Source organism: Blennius ocellaris (genome assembly GCF_963422515.1).
Source record: "Blennius ocellaris genome assembly, chromosome: 6".
In the NCBI taxonomy this organism is placed as follows: Eukaryota; Metazoa; Chordata; class Actinopteri; order Blenniiformes; family Blenniidae; genus Blennius; species Blennius ocellaris.
Window position 1 is genome coordinate 11,555,515 of NC_137655.1, and position 20,110 is coordinate 11,575,624.

Consider the following 20,110-nt stretch of genomic DNA (forward strand, 5'->3'; position numbering starts at 1 on the left):
GCAAAGTAATGTTGACTGAGGCTGAGAGTTTCTCAGCCTCCAGGCAATGCCATATGAAATAGCAGGGTACTCCCTGGACAGGTCACGAGTTTGACTTACCGTTCCCTTTTATTTTATTTTCTCTTTCTCGATGCTTTCATTCACTCCCTGAATGAGGGTCTTCAAAACAGCAGTGCATGAAGCGAGCGGTTGTGTGCTTCAAATCCGGATGTTAATATTAACAATACAATACATCCTGAGGTTTGCAAGAACAGGAGTTAAACACGTAACACCTAAAAGGTCACTGCCACCAACTGGTGTCACCACAGATATGATAGGTTATGAGTCAGTTTCATTAACACTGAAATAACATCGACCAATTACCTGATTCATGTGCATATATTACTGTTAATGTTCCACTAGTCTATCTGCCACTTACTTTATATAATTGTATATGAATGTCTTGTTTCCCCCCCCCCCCCCCCCCCCCCCCACTAAGTAAAAATAGTAGCTGCAGGCTAATCACAGAAACAGTTGTTTTAATTACATTCATCCATCTTTTGTACGGCTCTATCCTATGAAGGAGCCAATGCCACCACACAGAAGAAGAAAGGCCTGGCTGGTAATTTATCCGATGGGATTCTCACTGTGAGGTGAGATAGTTAACCACTGCACCACCGTATTGTCCTTAATTACATTTAATGTGACAAAAATAATTATTAAAAAAAAGGGTGAAATGTGGTAAACCTTTTTGGAGTGATAATTCTACAGTTATATAGTTCAGTAACTATTAGTTTCTGAACTATATATGATCTATAGTCTTGCTCACGTCTGTGAACATCAGCACTTTTTCTAAGACTTTTTTTGCTTTTGTTTTTTTTTTCTCATTGACGTATATATACATATATAAAATGTTGCCACAGTCAGTTCAAGTATTTGTACTTCCGGTTTATTGTGAAAGGTGCGGCAAGGAAGCCATATTCTTAATCAACGCACCTGTTTTGTTTTGCATTTTTGCAAAGTTTGTAAACAATGTCTGTCAAACACGAGGTCAACCTGACTGGAGTTAAACAAAGCCAAGGCGTGTGGCTGGTGAAGGTTTGTGCGTGTTTTTGCGTCAATGTTCTAAATAATCCACATTTATCTGACGCTTTTATTTGACTGTGAACAAGTTACCTTATTAAAAACACACACACACACACACACACACACACACACACACACACACACACACACACACACACACACACACACACACACACACACACACACACACACACACACACACACTTTGTCATGCAGTACGTGTCTCCACATGGCATCGAAGAGAGAAAGAATGTTGTGTTGTTTCTCTCCTGATAAGTTGATTTATCCTCTGATGGTTTTTCTCCAGGTTCCCAAGTATTTATCCCAGCAGTGGGACAAAGCAGCAGAAAAGGGAGAAGTTGGAAAGCTCACCATTGGAAAGTATGTTCCTTTATTCTCGGTTATCTTAATGCTTTGATAAGCATTTCCATTACTTTCTCAGCAGTTGCTAAGATAAAGTGATTATTCAGTGTATTTGTAAATGATCAGCAGCTATTTTTGGATTGGCTTGGATGAGTACATTTTACGATAACACTTTGTCAGGCAAGTGGCCACAATTAGATATCTCTATGTCTCATCTTTTGAACTAAATTACGTTAGGAAAAATATTACAATATAAAAAAAAACTAGCTCTAATAATTATTGTGAGAGGTATTCAATTTCTATTATGACTACCATAAAGTATAGTAAGTCCTATTTGATGTGTCTACAATTCACACATTGGGCAATAGTACTTAGAAAAATTAATAGATATAATCAATAATCTCTTTTAGGGTGACTGAAGCCCAATAAAAAGATGGTCTTTTAAATATTTCATAGTGTAATCCTCTTTATGGAACTTATTACTGACTCTAAAAAGAAATATCCTCCAACAACACCTGGTTGTCAAAGTGTTTTGACGTATTTCACCTTATAAACGGTTAAATTGTTCAGCGTTAGTCTTATTGTTGCTTTTCTCTGTTCTCATTCTCAAAAGCAGAGAAAAAGACATTTGGCTTCAGTGGGAAGATTGTCATCATCTTCTGGAAGATTCATAATTTATGAATTTAATCATTAAGTGTAGCTCATATCCTTATCAATGACATTATTTCTGTTTTCCTCCCTCTCCTGACAGGAAGCAAGGGAAAACGGAGGTGAGATACCGTCAATTTATCACTGCTAAACACAACTCTACAGCACGTCTTGTTGGAATATGACTTAATCAATCTTCAATCCCTCTTTTTTGTGTCTTTGTTTGGCATAAACCCTAATCTTTCATGGTATTGTTGGTCAGAGTAGGTGATTTCTAGTATTGGAACATCTTATTAAAGATCAAATGTTAATGAACAGCAACTAAAATTACACTTTCTAACCATGAAAACTGTCAGTGTGGGAATGTACCAAAGACCCAGTTGTAGGCCTCTTTGTTTAAGTTTTATGAATTATTTATTAAAAATGACTTTCAGAGGGTGGGAGGCTCTCACAGGGGAGTGTTATGCTTCCTTTTTTTCAATTACAAGACATGAGTACTGTTCAGAAGTGATATTTATTTTATTAAAGGACACATTCGGTATAAATATATAATTTATATAATGAGGATAAGTTAGAATGAGAATCTGAACGTAGTAAATGAATATAACAGGTGTGGCATCTATCTATTTTTCACAACATCCGAAATGTTTACTTTAAAATTCTTGAGTTATTCTGGCGTCAAGGAGAACCTGCCATTAAGTGAATTATTTTCGAGTTAATAAAGTGACTTTCACTCTCCTACTCATGTGCAGTCCAACAAGATTTGTACATTTCAAACAATTTAAATGCACAAGTTTGGTTCACTTGTGAAAATATTTGAAGTTGTCACTCTCTGGCCAACAGTAGGTTTTCAAACCTTCCTGCTGCTGTCATTCTTTTGGCTCGCGCCGTTGCATCACAGCTTCCATTCTTCTTTTATTGTTTCTCTTTACTCTCTATTGTTGCTCTATTGTTGCTCCTCATCACTGCACGGACCCACTCTCCCCATACAAATCGATGAAGTTTCTTTTTTGCCTTTGCCCATACCTGATTGATCAAAGGGCAGGTTCGCGGTGCGATTAGTCTGCAGCGTGGTGACTCAGCTGCGTTTTCTCAGGTGTGTTTCAGCCTGAGTGAAGAGCTGACAGCCTTGGGTGGCGTGGAGGAGAGTGACGCATCGCTGCGGGTCCCAAAGGACCATGCCCTCACTATGCACGCAGTGGGTGGGCAGACGCTGGCTGTCTTCAGCCAGAGCAACGCAGGTCAGTTTCCAGCTCTGTCCTTGTCTCAGATTGTTTTGTTTTTTTGTGTGTGTTTCTGTGCTGGATAAAGTCACCTGAGGCACACGTTCAGTACGTGGCCTGGTGGGTTCGAGCCGAAATTGGATCTGACAAGCGTGACTATTTGGTATTGTTGCTTGACAAAAAGTCCAAATCTCAAGACAGCTCGTCCCGTCAGGCTGTGAAGACAAACACTGAAGCTCCGTTTTTGAAGATCCACGCAAACAAAAAGAGAACGCACAATAAGCCGGCAGAACACAAAATCCCAGAATGAAGAGAAATTCAGTTTAAATCTGTAAATAACTTTCCAAGTTTGACTTTTCACAGTTTACCTTGATTTTTCTCACTTAGCTGTTTGTCAGACCGTTTAAATCGATTCAAAGGAATATTTTGATGCCACTAAATTCATTGTATTGATTAAGATGACTTCTGACAAATCAGTTTCTTTTTTTTGACAGCAGTGTTTTCTTCAAGCTCACTGTCGATTCACTCCAGGGAATGTAGGACATTACCGATTCAAGTGTTTTTAGTCTTTCAGGTTTCTCATGTTTACCGGTGAAACAAAATCTGCTATTGATATATTCCACATTGGTTGCACTGTAAAATTCATGAGAATACACCCGGTGGCTTCTGATTTGTGGATGATCAGTGCCAGGCGCGATGTGTCATCCTGCTTTTTCAGCCAGAGGGATTTGCATCAGACCGAGGGCTTAAAAATAGCTACGAGTGTATCTTTGGGTTTCTGCAAGTGTCATCTGGAAAATACGATGGATTTAGGTGATACTTTTAATGGGATATCCACTGTTTGATCACTGTAATCAGTTGACATAATGAAGCAAATGAAATTAAATTGGACTCAATTGTCACATTGATATGAAACAAATGAGATGAATAGAAAAATATTCCAAAAAAACCCCAGATGGAGACGAAAAGGTTACACTGCATTGGTACAAAATGAAAGACTAAGCTGTTTCCCCAATTCAGCGACAACTTTAATTTAGTCAGATGGCAAATAAATAGCAGGGGGGCGGGTTTCTCAAATCAGCAAAATGTCAAGAGCAATTCAGCTGCTCCCCGGGTGCCGCTGCTCGCTAACAATGAAACTCCTGGCTCTCTGAGGGTTTCTCTGACGCTGGTCATGCTGGATGTAATTCGTGGGTCCGGCTTACAAACAAAAAAGGCATCTTTTAAGTGTTCCCTTGACATGGCCCAATTAGTTTATTCACACATTTTTTTTAAACTTTTTTCCTAAACACCAAAACTTCACTCTGAATGAAAAGTGTGAAAATGAAGCACTTGTGAGTTTTGTGCAGATTGGAAAGAAATGAAGCTGCTACAACGGATTCATCTGTAGTAAATAGGACACCAGGATGATGAGGGACAGAACCCCTCTCCGGGTCTGAATCTCCTCTCTTTGCTAGATAAACATAGCAGGAGGGGATCAAATGTATCTACCACTCAAAGTGATGGAAACTACTTGAAGAGCACAGCGTGCAAAAAAAGCCATTAATTAAATGTCTTTTGAAATCCAAGTAAAGCAGGACTTGCTATAAATTCTCAATATTGTTAATGAATTCCTCCTAAAGAATGAAAACGGATGTCTACAGGAAGGTTTTACACTGGAAAGTCAAGTATGTTTTTACATGCAGCCCCACAATCGCTCAGTCTTTCAAGTTAAGATTTTGTTCTCGAGCTTATTTTGAAATCTGAATTAATTTAGAATCTTCATGTTACATTTATCTCTAAAATGTTTTGATGGGGGGGGGGGGTCTCAAGTTATATTTATTTCTCCTCTAGTCATTTGAAACGTTCCCTTGTTGGTTTCTTCATAAATCGCGGCCCGTTTTTTTGTGGTGTGTTACAGTGAGATTGTACTGCAGAGAAATCATGTTAGTTATTTATTGTCATTTGCTGGAATTGGCCATTTTATTTACAATCGGCCACATTAGAGACAAAACTGAATATTTACAGATGCCCAAAGACCATTGGGGCTGTAATGTGTTTGGTTACATTTCGTGTAATATGGCCCGAGTCGTCTTTGTGATTGAAAATTTGGGTTCCGGTTCATTTGGGGATCTCTGTATTTGTGGAATGAAATATCTGCTGTCGTGTGTAAAACTCATAATTCCTGTGGCTGGATTAGCTTACCAGGGGGCATCGTGTACAAATGAACTGTGATGCAGTAAAAACACACGACTTCAGCAAAAAGATCATTTTAACTTGACACCCGGACCAGAGAAGATGGGCATGAAAGTTGCCGTAGATTTATAGTATTTTATAAACACTTTTACGTGGACAAAAAGTTCTCCCTTGGCTTTTTTTTTTTTTTTTTTCTACCGAAGCCTCAGAGAAAAGAAACATCATTACCTAGATGAAAAGAGAACATGTCGCAAAGTAACACGCATCCTGATTTAAATGATGGAAAAACACCCGGCAGAAATGGGAGAGCATTTGAATAATTGTCTCATTAAGCACCTGAGCCCACAGGAAGACGTCGCTCGGCTCTCTCACAGAGGGACGTTTGAATACAAGAGAAATGCGGTTCAATACAACATTTTCTTTATCCTTTTAGAGATGCAGGGCATATTAAACCACATCAATTTAAAAAGCACTCATTTGATCAAGTGCTGTATTTTAGTTTCCAAGTCCTACACACCCTTATGAGTTAAAAAAAAAAAGAAGAAATTTCCAGCAGTTTGATTCAGTGAGGATTAATCAACCCTTTTAAATTGCTTAATGGAAATTTGCATAGCTGTACAGGAAAGAAAATTAAAGTGAAGCAATAATGACACGTAAGATTCACTAATGAATCGTTGCCCGAGTTCAAAAATCAGGATTTGATACTAGATTCTCCTGTATACTTGTGAAATAATTTTATAAAATGCCGACGTTTATTTCTTACATTTAGCTGCACGTATGGTTTATTTCAAGCCTTGCTATATCTGGACATCCGTGTGTTTTGCTTTTTTGTTTTCGCCAATTTTTTGGCTCTGTACTTGCCCTCAATGGATCTGTAGTCAAGCTATCAAGGTGTAAGTGCAGCGTCTCTGCTGTGGACAGTGGGTAAATGGGCACAGAGAAATTGATAAATATCACTCATATGACTAATTGGTGATTCATGTTCTTGACATTGAGTGACAGAGGTCGTCACTCAATAGGGCGTTAAAATTTAAGATCCTTCAATGCCTTCCAGGTATATTTTGCCATCTTCATTTATTTCTTTTTAATCAGGTCTGTTCGGGGGCCTTGATTATATCAATAACAAGTGTTTCATCCATTGAAGGCCGCTTATAATATTTTTCTTCTGGCTTTAATAGGAGCATTTTATCTCTGCTGCTACTGTATATCTGCGTTTTATAAAGACTAATGATAGTCAGTGAGTTGAGAAGCAGTTGAATCTGCTGCCATCACATAAAGACAGTCGCCTGGATGGTACCGAGACGTTGAGCACAGCGATATCGGCCTTGTCCAACAAAATTAAATGAAGCTTTCTCTTTTACAAAGTTTTGGTCCATCACCGCCCTCATGCACTCTTGATTCCCCCGCACTTACATGTACATTACCACCTCCTACATGTGATAATGGCTTTTTCCAGTTCTTTTTTTTTTTTTTTTTACCCCCCCAGTCACTGTAGCCTTTTGTTAAAACCGCCCATAGCTGACTCCTCACTGTAAAGTTTCAGGAACAAAACAAGCATGAGAAAAGATGAAAAGGCCTCCGAACAGAAGTACAACTATGAAAGCAGTGGGTAGTACCGGTGTCGCCGAGGATCACTGGGGGTTCTAATCTTGTATTTGAATTTGGAATTGCAGTGCTCAGGAGGCGTGAAGACCTCTTACTTTATTTTTCTTCAAAGGTGGTAGTGCTTCAGATGGCTGGCTTGACTTTGAAAGTGCTCTGGAAAGAAGAAACGGCGCGATGTCCTCCTGAGATGCGGTGGTGTGTAGTCTCTATTTACCTGACCGCCGCTCAGCTCCGCCCCCACTCGCCCACAGGACGGTGTACTGTATGACACCGGTCTCCCACTCACTTTCCCACAGTCTCGCTCTCTTAAACACACACACACACACACACTGCAGCTTTCCAACTTACCTCTACCTGCGCATACACACTCGCACCGGTTTGATCTGCACTTGCACTCTCTCTCACACATTTTTTTTTTTTTTATTTTCCCTCACACCCACTCCGATTTTGCCGATTTTGGACACCTTGGACATAGCAAGTTAAAATTTTTTCTTTTAATATTTGCTTGTATGTGAGAAATTTATCTAATTATAATTGGATTAAGACAGCCTGTAAATGATTTGGGGATCTATCAATTTTTTATTGATATTGTGGTGACAATGACACAAATTGAATGTTACCGACTTTAATAGGCATTTTTTTAAAGAGTGCCTATCCATGGTAAATGAGCAGAAACTCTGGAAGAAAAATATAACCTAAATAGTAAGTCGTTTTTTTAATTATAAATGTATATATATAAAAACATGGTATTTGCAATCAAAACATTTAAAGTATTCAACAAAGGCATACAGTGGCCTATTGGTTGGCGCTCTCGCAAAAACTGTTGGACCTGTGGAATTTGCGTGTTTTCTCTGTGCATGCAGCTGTTTATTTAATGGTTTTTCTCAATTGTCTTCAAATGTGATGGTGTGAGATTTTTTTGCTCTGTGATGCACTAAACCTCTTTTGCTCAATGTCAATGATCAGGAAAAAGATGGATTTTTTTTTTCCATATGAACATTATTGCAGTGACATGACTCCAGTGCATAAAGTTAGAAATTTGGTGAACAAATACTTATTCCTATTCTATGTCCTTAAATTGGTCAGAGCAGCTCTTCCTTTGTCCGTTTGTGAGAAAACACGAAACTCAGCCTGCCACGCAGTGTGTAATCCCTTTAATCCAAACATTTCAGACGCTCTATAATGCATTCCTCCACCTCTCTTGTAACTATTCAATGAGCACACAATAGCGCGAGGTTGCTATTGGTGACCGTCCGTGATTGATACGTACATGGACGCCATCTGACGTGGCTTTTGTACTGTAAGGCTGCTAGCTAAATGTTCCTTCATTATTTCCCCGTCTCGTTGTTCTTTGTTCCGGCAAAGGACCAGGTATTGATTAAGAGGTTGCTAGGCAACAAGCCTAGCTGCCACAGAGGCGTGCAGAGGAGAACAGAAAGCCAGATGTAGTGTGTGCTGCTCTGTTACAGTCTGACTCCAGATTCCTCTGCGGAGCTTTTCTCTCAAACCTCAATTCCTCTGAAACCTCGGAAAAAAAAAAAAAGATTTGGAACAGGATGACCTCTGTTCGTATTGTTTGTAAACTTGTGCAGGTTGAAGGTCGACTCTCAGAAACAATGAAACTTGGTATACTTGTTGAATATATTGAATATAGATCTTTTTTGGTGATATACTTATTTTTCTTGAGCTTATTCTTTACCTTGAAGGATGCTATATATGGCAACATTTTCCCAACACAGATGTTATCTGAAAAACAGAAACTGAACTTTGATTACATTAAAATGAGTAAAATGTTATGATTGAAAAATTGTAAAAAAAAAAAAATTTCAAACAAGAATCAATGTTTGGGAAATGGACGGCTCACCTGGTCTCCTCTCATATCGCACCTTCAGGAAATTTGCTAATTACATAAAACAAAACCTTTTCAAGTTGGATAAAGAGACCGTAAAAGTACTTATTCATACCGCTTAAATATAAAAGCCCTTTGATATCTGTCCATTCACCTATAGTACTGGTAGCATTTGTGTTTGGATTTGATTTGATAACTCTCACTAAATAACCTTGCAGTACAAGCTAAATATTCTCTGATTCTGGGTGAGCTCTGAATAGATTTACAAAATACTGCTTGGCATAATTTTATGTCATTTAAATTGGACTACTTACTGGTGTTTTCTCTACTCGTGTTGTCATTCTATAATTGCAAAGAAATCAACTTTATTGAGATGTGCAAACGCATAATGGACTCTTTGGTCTGCGAGCTACTGCCCAGTCCTGAGGGGAATAAAGTATGCCACACAATGCAGGCAATAGTGCATTGTATAATTGATAATTATAAATAAACAGAGATAACACAGAAGGTCAAATGACAATGTCCACATTGTGGACTGATGAGACGACTTGTTAAGAGATAAGATGGTTTGTTTGAGAGAGGGTAAAAGAAGTAAATTATGTGAAAAGTGTAAGAACACTTTACCCAACAGGAGGAGGTTTACGTGACAATCACCTCCAATTCACAGCATTGTTTTCCTTTGTGAAAGAAATTCAATAATCCATCTTCAAAGGGTGATTGTAAATGGTCAACGACAAGTGGCCTCTTTTGACCCCATGTGACCTCAATGAAAGTTATTAATAATGCATCCTACTAGCACTGTGCCATACACGGCCGTCAATATAGAAGCCCGAGGTCATTGCCATAAGTAATGTTGAGTTGTACACTCATTTATACATTAAATGGATGTAGGTCCTCTCCCATCTGATAGGGGGTGCTGCAGCTCCACCACCTCTACTCCCCGTGGCTTTGATCTGAGACAGCCAAAGTCAGGCAGTGGAGTTGTGTAGCTAGATAACGTTTTTCTTTTTTTCTGTGTTGCTGGAATTAGTCATTTGAACGGAACCAGCTGCATGTGGTTCTTCATCTTTTCCAACCTGATGGAGCCGTCACTTTCTGTTCGCGGTTCAAACATCTGTTTGTGCATAAGGTGTAAAGTTGATGTCAAGCTGTAATTATCGGCTTGAAATCTGTCCTTCAGACATTTTGATGTCGTTTGCCTTGTGATCCAACACCGGGCCTCCCAGGATTCACTGTCATGTTGACCTATTGCTCTACTGACTGATCACTAAATGAAGCTAAAGTTATTATCCTGTTTGGCTTCAAAAATAGACAACTGTGGCAAAGCACAGCTGAGAAGACGAATCACGACACCAAAACATGCCGAGAATCAGCTTGTCGAGGTATTTTCAGTTCTTCACCTGGAGGCAAAGTCGCGTATAAATGTCAAAGCAATTTTTCCACTTTGTAAAAGATGGCGATCTTACTCCGCCAACAATAAGCCTGCACATTCACCTGCGAATATCAGAAATTCGCTCAGCTTGACTTTACGTTTTACCTTGCCAACCTACTATTTCCAAGCTGTCGGAGCTTCCTCATGTTGTCTCATTCCTACATTTTCTACTCTAGGCCTTTCCTCCTGCTCTGTTTTCTATTTTCTCCCCAATACGAGAGCACTTTGAGATAGTTTCCCTATGGACGTGTCAATTTTTTATGTTAAGTTTGTTTTATTGATAGCAAGGCCGATATGACAAAGAAACCAAGGATGTATATAATATCTATGTCTACTAAGGCTATAAAGTTAATACGTAATGAAATCAATGAGGTGTTGTTTAACGTAATTGCCTTTTTTTTTTTTCCGGCCCCCGAGGTGTGTTAAATTGATCTGAATGCTCATTCTGAATGTATTCGAACTTGATGTTTAAAAACAAAAAAAAAGTGATAGCCTTCACAGTTCCGGGTCGTCATAAATCAACGCATCAGGGTTCCGTTCAGGTGATCCGGAATGTTGCAGGACTCTCACGGCAGAAGCAGGTGTGTTTTCCCTTTTATTATCTTGTAAAAAACAAACAATCTCATTAAGCTCAAACCAGATGGGATAGAGTGTCTCTGCAGGATGCTGTGCGAGGTGAGCTGCTTAAATTCTGAGTAAAGCTGCCGACAGTGTCACCAGTAACCCCCCCCCCCCCACCCACATCATCACACCTCCTCCCTTCAGGCTTCTTCCCAGGCTCCACACATCCAGATACCATCCGTTCACCTTCTCTGTGTCTTACAGAGAAACAAAAAAAACCTGACTCATCATACCAGTAATTAGTGATTCACATGGTCTCCTTGGAACTCTCCTCCTAATTGAGCCTGATTAAATTACTGGTTTGTATATATTAATAGTTTGATTCTGTGCATCCAAAATCCGCCTAGTTATTTGGAAGGTAAATGAACATGTGCCCCTTGTCCACGTTTAGTTAGGAGCACTGTGGTTTGACCAATTCCCCGCAGTGCTCATTATTTCCTTCAACTGAGCATTCTGCACTGCACTCACACGCCCGCTGGTTGGATTTGCAGTTCTCAGTTCTTATTATAGGTCTCACTTCAGAATCAGAATAGTTTTATTGCCATTATACAATGTATCATGACTTGTTAATCTTTTTTGCTGAAATGTTCTGAGAAAATAATCAACAGGAATGAATGTTTGTCAGGGCCAATTGTTTTGCACATGAATGGCATCTTGGCCAAACTTGGCATATATTGGTTGTATTATCTGATCTGATAAAGACTATAGATCTGTTCTCTTGATGGCAAGGAAAGCCACAACAACCTCTTTATAGAAGCCTTAGGCCACACCAGCATATGTGAACTGTGGTCATATCATCACATCACACGTCAGCTTTTTTTTTTTCTTTGTCTCATTTAAACACCATTTCAAGTGAAGGGGTCAGAAAAGCTTCATATTTAAACAGCAAAGTTATAAAAACAATGTTTGTTGATATGTACAGCCACTTTGTAAACTATATTTATATGATCCATATTTTTACTGTATGTCCGCAGCTTGAATGGATTGTCAGCTGGTGGATGTCTTTTAATTTACATCTCAATATTTTTCAGGACTACATTAAAATGTTCTTTGAGCTAATTTTGCGAAACCATTAATAAGCTATCTGTATTGGAATGATCTCTGCTCTGCCCGTCCCTTCATCCTTTGTCAGCAGTGACTGTTGGTTGGATTCGCAGGTGTAGAATGTGGAGGGATGGCGCAATCTGTCCCCCATGTTGCTTTGGCTGAGTGTCTGATAAAAACATATCCTTGGATGTTGTTGAGAAAATCAACAGCAGCAGAGACGTTGGCAGTAACTGTGATCACATAATTGGCAGACATTTTGTAGCAATCCTAAATTGATGCTGTCCTGCTGTGTTGGTATTTGAAAGCCCAGTTTGTGCTGTAACATCATGCTGCAAACCTTTGGAGCGGTGCAGGCTGGTGGTTGGATCCCGGGCAGACTGTCGTAGGTGTTTTTATTTGATGGGAGTGCTGCTGGCATGGCTTTGTAGGTTCATTCCAAAAGTGTGGTTCATGGATTGCTGAGGGCTTAAAGCAGAGCATCTCTTGACTGGATACCTCTTGAAAAAGAGCGATTTCATAGTCAGACGACTCTAACAGCCCATGCTCGACTACATCGGACTTCATTCAAAAGCATTCAACAGCGAGGTGAATTGTTGGCAATCATCTGCAGTTTTCCGCCATCCCGTCTCTGTGTTGGAAGCTGTGCTCTAATGGTGGTACAGTGGGGCTGTTTCCATAGCTGACGTCAAGGAACAGCTGTGGTTTGTTCGGAGAGTTGGGGCTGTGTTCCGCCTGCATTAATTCAATGGGAAGCTTCAGAGTGGCAGCTTTCAGAGAGCTCAGTCCTCTTGAGCATAGTCGCTGTCAGTTTGTTGAAGCTGCCGTGTCTCCTGTTGCACTTCTCACTGCTGTCTTTCAGTCTCACAGCACTGTCAAGAAAAAAAAAATGAAATTACAGTGTCAAAGCCATTGTTGGAATTAATTTGTAGTCATGCTGACACATTTGTAGTGTTTATCTGTATACTTTCACTTGAGCTCTGTACTCCTCGATGGTTCCGCTCCTTGTTTATTCAGGTCAGATTCACCCTGGCTGCACATTGTGGGCGCAACAACTCATCGTTTCTAATCAACACATCCATTTCCAGCGCTCTCATGCGCTGCACTGTGCTCCTGTTCAGAAATAAAAAATGTATTATGCACTTGTTCTTTTGGCAAAATGTTAACAATTCTGCTTATTTATCAGGTCCAAATAACTGTATTTGTGTTTCATCCCCCAAAATGGAGTGAAAATGGCACCCTTCAGATTTGAACAATGATTTGGAAAGCTGGCAGTAGTTTGGTAATGGTTGAAAAGTTTCTGTTTCATACAGAAAGAAAGAACAGCAGAATATAACAAATGTTTAGTTAATTGTGCAAAAGTTAACTAATTCTAACAGGTATTTGTCGTAACTCGCGATCTTACTGACATGTTTTAGCGTTCAGGTTGTTTATTTATTCAGCAGAAAACCCCACGAGTCGACCTCAAAGCAACTTCACAGCTTGGAAAACTGTACAATTTGGGAAGCACAGAAAGCCTTGCATGAAACAAGGCTGGAAAGCACACAGGTTGTAATAATAAGTTCTGCTGAAAGTTTTTGGAGAGGTGGTAATTAAGCTGCATAGTTATTTTAGACTCTGTGGTTTGTGGAGCTCTTGATCTGTGTTACATCACACACAGGGGTGGATGCTTTTTGTTGTTTTTTTTTAAGTCCACTTCATTGATATTTAGAGACTTCCTGCTAAATTCACCTCGTGGTAGAGTGCATTGTGCAACAATAACAAAACAGCATCAGAGCATTTTGGGGTTTTTTCTCTCTTTTCTCGGACACGCTGCTTATATGGTTTTCACCCAGGAGGAACTTTGCTTTGAAGTCAAATCATGTGAATTGCACAGATGAGCCATAACATTGTGACCACTGACGGCTGAAGTGAAAAATGTGTTATTAGGTGGGATATATTAGGCAGCAAGTTAACATTTAATCTTCAAAACTGATGTGTCAGAATAAAAGTTGAGACTTGGTGAGGTGGTCTCTTTGTTATATCTAATCTGTAACCATCAAAAACTGGAATTTCAGTGAAAAGCACCCTTTTATCAAATGTAATAGATTTAAAAAGCCAAAATATCAATTGTAGCTTAAAAGCAGTTCAAAACAAAGAGACGGGGTAGTACCCAGAGAGCATGGATGCCTGTTGAAGGAGGACAAACAGATGGTTTATTGTTGTTTTCTGGGAACACATCCATCTCTTTGCATTAAAAAATTACTGTTTCCCAAGATCAAAAGAGAGCCTTTTTCTTTTTTCTTTTTGATTAAAGGTTTTTTTTTCTGCACCCTGCAGGCTCCTTAAGGATGTAGATCGCACATTTTATTGTCCCTGTAGTCGTGCAGAAGTGCAGAGCTGAATAACTGCTGGCCCTGTGATTCTTTGTAGCGCTGCTTGTTTGTTGTTGCCCAATGGTCTTCTGTGTTCTTGTTTTTGTTCTGAAAATAAAGTCCCCCCCCCCCCCCCCCCCCCCCCCCCCACCACCACCACCACCATCACCACCCCCACCCACCCTCCCGCCCCCACCCCTGTTGTGCTCCCACGCAACACAAGTGACACATGGAGTAATAATGGAGGGCACAGATGTGACGCACCGCCGCCAGAAGATACTCCGAGCTCTTCTGTCAATAGGTGGCTGAAAGACTCTAAAGGGTTTTTTGTAATGTCCATTGTGGGAGAATGTGAGGGATGTAACCCCTTTTACTCATGTTTTCTTTAGAGATGCAGATGGAAAATGTTGGAGTATTGTTGCTTTCGTGACCCTTGATGTACTTTCTGCAAAATCCACCGTGCTAATGGAAGCCATCCCCCGAGTCGACAGACTGTGCATCTCGGTCGGCTCTGGATGCTGTAAATGAGGCAAAATTTACTAGCGATTGCAGAAAAAGACTCACCCTGCACTGTGGTGACATTATGGGGCATCATTCTTGTAAATTCACCTTCATGTTTGACATTCCTGCTTCTATATCAGAAGTTTTCTTCAAGGCTTGAAAAGTCACAGAGCTTATTTGGTGTACTTCTTTTCTTCATTGCAGCATTTCAAATGAGGTTCTCAATGTACTCTAGCAGCCCCATTCCTCAGTTTAACATCCTCGACTAACCTGCACCAGTGAGTTTTTAGAAGCAAAATAAAATTGTCCGTTGCCTTGAGTTGGGGTCCTGCACTCTGGCAATGTGTCACATTGTTGTTGGGCCCGGTCGTGACCTTGTTGGCAGTAGATACAGCTTCTATAAATGCAATTATAGCCAGCCATTGTTGTGCATCCTTTGATTTGACAGAGGTTTCTCTACACACAGATCCACAGTGTGTATTACCTTTGTGTGAGATGTCTGAGGAAGAAAATGTTTTTTGTCATACGTGGGAGGATTTTACTCAATGGTATCAAAACTCGCCTAAAAGAAGCTGCTCACCCACCATTAGTGTGGATTTCAGTAGCGAGCTGCTGCTTTGCGTTGTCAGAATCGGTGCCCAGTGTGAATGCTGTGCTCAAATGCAGCAGTGAATAGTGCATATTTTATGTAAGGCTGTATGTTGTGCACCTATGTGAAGGCCGGCGCTAAATTATTACTCGAGTCTCACTTTGCATGACATGTTGTGTGGTTGTCGTTGGGGTTTTGATCGGCAGCTACTTGAAGAGGCTCCAAGTGTGCGGTGTGTCCACAGTGTCTCTGCTCCGGTTATAATTAATGAGTACAGTTGTACATGCAGAACAAAGCCTGTATTCTGTGAAAGGTGTCAAAACATTCAGAGTGGTGACACACCTTGAATTCCTTCTGATTTCACAAGTGGAATAATTAGCGTTCTAAGCAATAGAGCAACTTCTTAAACTTAAACTTCTTAAACCATTTTTAAATTCAGACTGACTATACTGTATGCAGTGCATGGTTTTTAGGCAGAAATTGGTGTTTTGGGTGTCCATCCAAAAATAATGGGCGTCCAAAATGTATTTGGTCAGGGGGGTGGGGGGTGGGTTGCTTCTTAAGAGTAATATATTTCCTTTTTTCATTTCACTTTCTCATTGGAAGTCCAAAATCCCAAACATGGTTTAAAAAAAAAAAAAATGCTCTCCATCAGAAATGTATCAATTCTAATTCACGCCCGTACATGGATTCTTCATGGATAAAAATGCAGAAAAGCAGAAGGTAGCTTATATAATTGGCCATTCCGAGACATTCTCTAAGGAAACTAAACTTACTGGAACCAAACAAGGGATTTGTGTAACATGACCCACCGACTTGTCATATGGTTTTCCTTATAGGTTGTCCAACACACGTTTGATCACAAGAAACCAAGATTTATTCTGACATCTTTCCTGTGAAATTAGCCAGAACTATCGCAGCAAATGCAGAAGCACAGAGGTGGGAGTATGATGATAAAGCAAATATAATTGCATTTCTGTTCATTTACAGGCCTTCATTGTGCCAAGAACCACGAGTTTTAGTTCATATTTACATGCTGTAAACTTCAAGGTTTGTTTAATGTTCTGTACTTATTTGAGTTTGATATTTTGCTTTCTATAATCGCAGAGCAGTAGTCTGCCAGTGATTTGAACGTTGCCCTCAAATCACTTTCACCCAGAGAGCTGCATTTACACTTTTCCATAAGAGTTTCAGTACACCCTGGAGACGGTTGTGCATAGGAGTCCCTGTTGTACAGCGGATTCTTAATTACCCAGACCAGCCTGTCTGGCACCAGCTCCATAGTCACAAGTCACTTAAACTGCTTTTCTTCACCATTCTCATGCTTTACCTGAACTTCAGAAGCTCATCTTGATCATGCCTCATGTCTCCATGCCAGCACACACAGCCTGTGAGTGGATGTGTGTCTTTTTTAATACTTATAATGTATATAGTAATTTTTTTGACTTATAATGATACTTTTCACATGGAATCAGTGAGGGTCCCAGTTGCCTGAACTGTGTCAAATCCTAATCTATGTGAAATAGGGAAACCTCCATAAAGACCTATTAAGTGTTGTGGGGGGGGGGGGTTATTGATACTGTATTAATTCTCAAATGTTTGTCTCAAGTCATATCGTCAAAATGAAGTGGTAAGATTCTGATCCACTCAAGTAGAGTTTTACAATTTCTCTTTTCAAAGATATGTTTCATTGTTCAATTCTCTCTACATGACATAAAATATGCACTCGGCACACACACACACAAACAAACACACACACACACACACACACACACACACACACACACACACACACACACACACACACACACACACACACACACACACACTCTCGTTGGCCGCAGCCTCTAATGTCATGTTGTGTCAAAGTGAGCTGATTACCACTTTCACACACAGTAGAAAGGTGGAGGGCAGGTTGGCTCTGATTTCCTCCTCCACGTTGTTCGGTCTCTCTGCCTCTGCTCTGCTGTAGATCCTCTTCCTATCTTTCTATTTCTGATCTGCCCTCTTTACTGCTACTGTTGTCTATGTTTCTGCCTGCCCCCATTTCTCGGTTCACTCTATACTATTCCGTTCCTTGCTCAATACTGCATCAGCCTGGTAGTATGACTTCTATTTACATAGAAACAATTATCAGCCAGTGATTTATGAGGAGAAAGAAAAAGACCTCAGGCTCAATTTATCAGAACCAATATATACATTTTTACCCATAAATGATTCTTCAGAAGCTTTTCTTTCCTGTGGAAGAAGCACTTTTTTCAGATTTTTTTTTTTTTTTTCCAGATTTGTCTCCAAAATAGTTGGAATGATTTGTAAAAGAAACACAAACAGGATGCAGTAGTTTGGAAACATTTATAATGATGGATTTCATCCAAAATATTTGTTGAATTTTAAAGCAGAAATTCTTTTTTGTTTTTTGTTTTTTGCAAGTTTTTCAAGTTTCAACAAGGCACCAAAACGTGAGGCATGATTTGGGGTGGCAAATAAACAGCTGGGTGTTTTGACACTCTCCGAGTTGACGGGTTAGTTGGAGGTACTTTTGGTGAGTCTCTGAAGTCTGTGACAACATGGGGCTAATACTATCAAGATGATACCGTCTGCAGCTCATGTCATTAAACAATTTGGCTCCCATTCAGACGAAGGCTCTTTTTGTGATGAACTTGTATATTTGAACCACAAACTGCCTAAATCACAACAGCAAAGAGTCATAAGAAAAATGTTTAGGTTTTGAATTGTCCTGCTGCACTCCGGACAATTCACAAATGCAAAATATTCAACACATAAGACAGTTTGATACTTTGGTAAAATTGTATTTGTACGTCAGAGAAAGCTCAGACTGTTGCAAAAAGAGAAGATGCTACTTACTGGTCAACATCAGCTTGTCCCAGCTTTTTTTTGAGATGCCTCTCACATTAAATTCAAAAGTAGGTAAGAATTTTTGATGACCAACCAGATTAGTTCATGTTCAATTAAATAAAGAATAATCGAATTTGGGTTTGTTGCTGTCAGCAAAACTACCCTTAACTTAAATATTACTTTTAAAGGAAAATTAAATATGAAAGAATTGAAGTATATTGTATGAATATGTGAAATATAAAATTGTACCTTTTGTTCATTTCTTATATTTGTTGCTGGAAGCAGCAAACCATCATCTGTTCTTGTGGAATCTGAATGTTTTTGAGGATTTATTCTCATTAAAACTCGACATTTCATTGACAGAATGGCAATAATTATCTTCTCGTAGACGGACAGTAGTATTTGTGCGTGCCTCAGATCTGCTTCATTGCTGCTGCTGCTGCTGGTTTGTGGTGGATGGGACGTCGATAAAGTTGTTGACTGTGGACTGACTTATCTCAGCTGGTCCGAACAGTCACTGTTGCATTAAATTGTTGTGGGACCTGCATGATTTCCTCAGGAATTCTCTGGAAAGACTGGAGCATAGGTTGTAATGCACATGGTAGCGTGGACTCTGTGATCATTCAGAAGCTGCTGTAAAGAATGAGTCACAGTTGGAATTCTCAAATCGCTATAAACAAGTTTGGTTTTTTTTTTTCCAAGCAGATATACTGAAGATCAACAGATAAAATATCCTCCCCATTTTCTGACTTTATCCAAGTGGATATCCCTGGTGGCAGCTATGAATGTTTATTGTGTTTGAGAGCAAAATAGATCTAGTGTTTTTAATATTCCATGGGTATATTTACATGGGAGCAATTTACCAAACTGTCTTTGTTGTGCTTCCTGCCTCTTTTGACCTGTTCCTCATGCCTTTTTTTTTTTTTTTGGTAGTTGCAGCTGCTTCTTTTTTAGGAATTGAAAGAGGGCCTGAATTCCCCTCTGATTCTTTGATACTTTTATTCCCCTCCTCTCATCCCACTCTTGAATCCCTTTCTTAGTCTAAAAGATAAAAATCTGAGGTATGTTAGTCATTTTCTGGCTCAGTGGTAACCCAACACGGAGGCCTCCTCAAAAGGAGGGCTGTGTTTGGATCCGGGGGGGGTGCAGCTCATGAGCACATGATGTAAAAGTTTGCCTGGCAACAGGTGAAAACACTTGATAGTAGTAGCTTTTGTAGTTTCTCTCACCACCTCCTTCAGCCTCCTGCTCGCTTTTGATGGGATGTGGATCCTTCCCTTCATAAAAAATGCATGGGAATGATCCTCAATTAAGAACAGCTTTTGGTCTCATGTCGTTTGATAGACATGTTTTAATGTGAGGGGTTGATGTGAATATGCCACCTGCACTGAGCGTATCTCCTCGTGAAGGTGTTCATGCTTGACATGACTGGGCTGTGGATCAGCTCTGCTTGATGTCAGACGTTGTTGTAGGTACGCGAGTCATGAAGGGGGCGGCGATGGCTGTGCCCTCGGTTTGATGACGTCACCAGCAAGAGCAGATGGTCTGCAGGTAAGAGATGCTGTTCATTTAAAGGCGGCTGATTGCTGCTCTACCTTACAGGTCTGCTCAGGGATTCTGCAGCAGCAACAGGCTTCATGCAGCAAAGTAACTTGTCCCCGTGCCTTTCTCCACTCAAAGACAATGTCCATGAATGCATTTCAATGTTTATGAGGAATTGAATTTAAACGTTTTCCACTCCCACAAGTTTCCCAAAATGGATCTTGACGCATCCTTGCTTCACAT

At 39.9% G+C, this 20,110-nt stretch overlaps 1 protein-coding gene across 1 annotated transcript in view; it reads left to right on the forward strand.

The window, feature by feature from the left end:
- Window positions 1-1,011: 1,011 nt before the first annotated feature.
- Window positions 1,012-20,110, forward strand: part of LOC308131439 (general transcription factor IIF subunit 2-like) — a gene marked incomplete at both ends in the record, with an annotated part of 46,468 nt that continues 27,369 nt past the window's right edge. Inside the window, 4 exons of the mRNA XM_080498167.1 lie at window positions 1,012-1,077; window positions 1,373-1,446; window positions 2,180-2,198; window positions 3,173-3,317. Of these exons, the coding sequence (XP_080354293.1) occupies window positions 1,012-1,077; window positions 1,373-1,446; window positions 2,180-2,198; window positions 3,173-3,317 (304 nt within the window). The remainder of the gene's footprint in view (window positions 1,078-1,372; window positions 1,447-2,179; window positions 2,199-3,172; window positions 3,318-20,110) is intronic.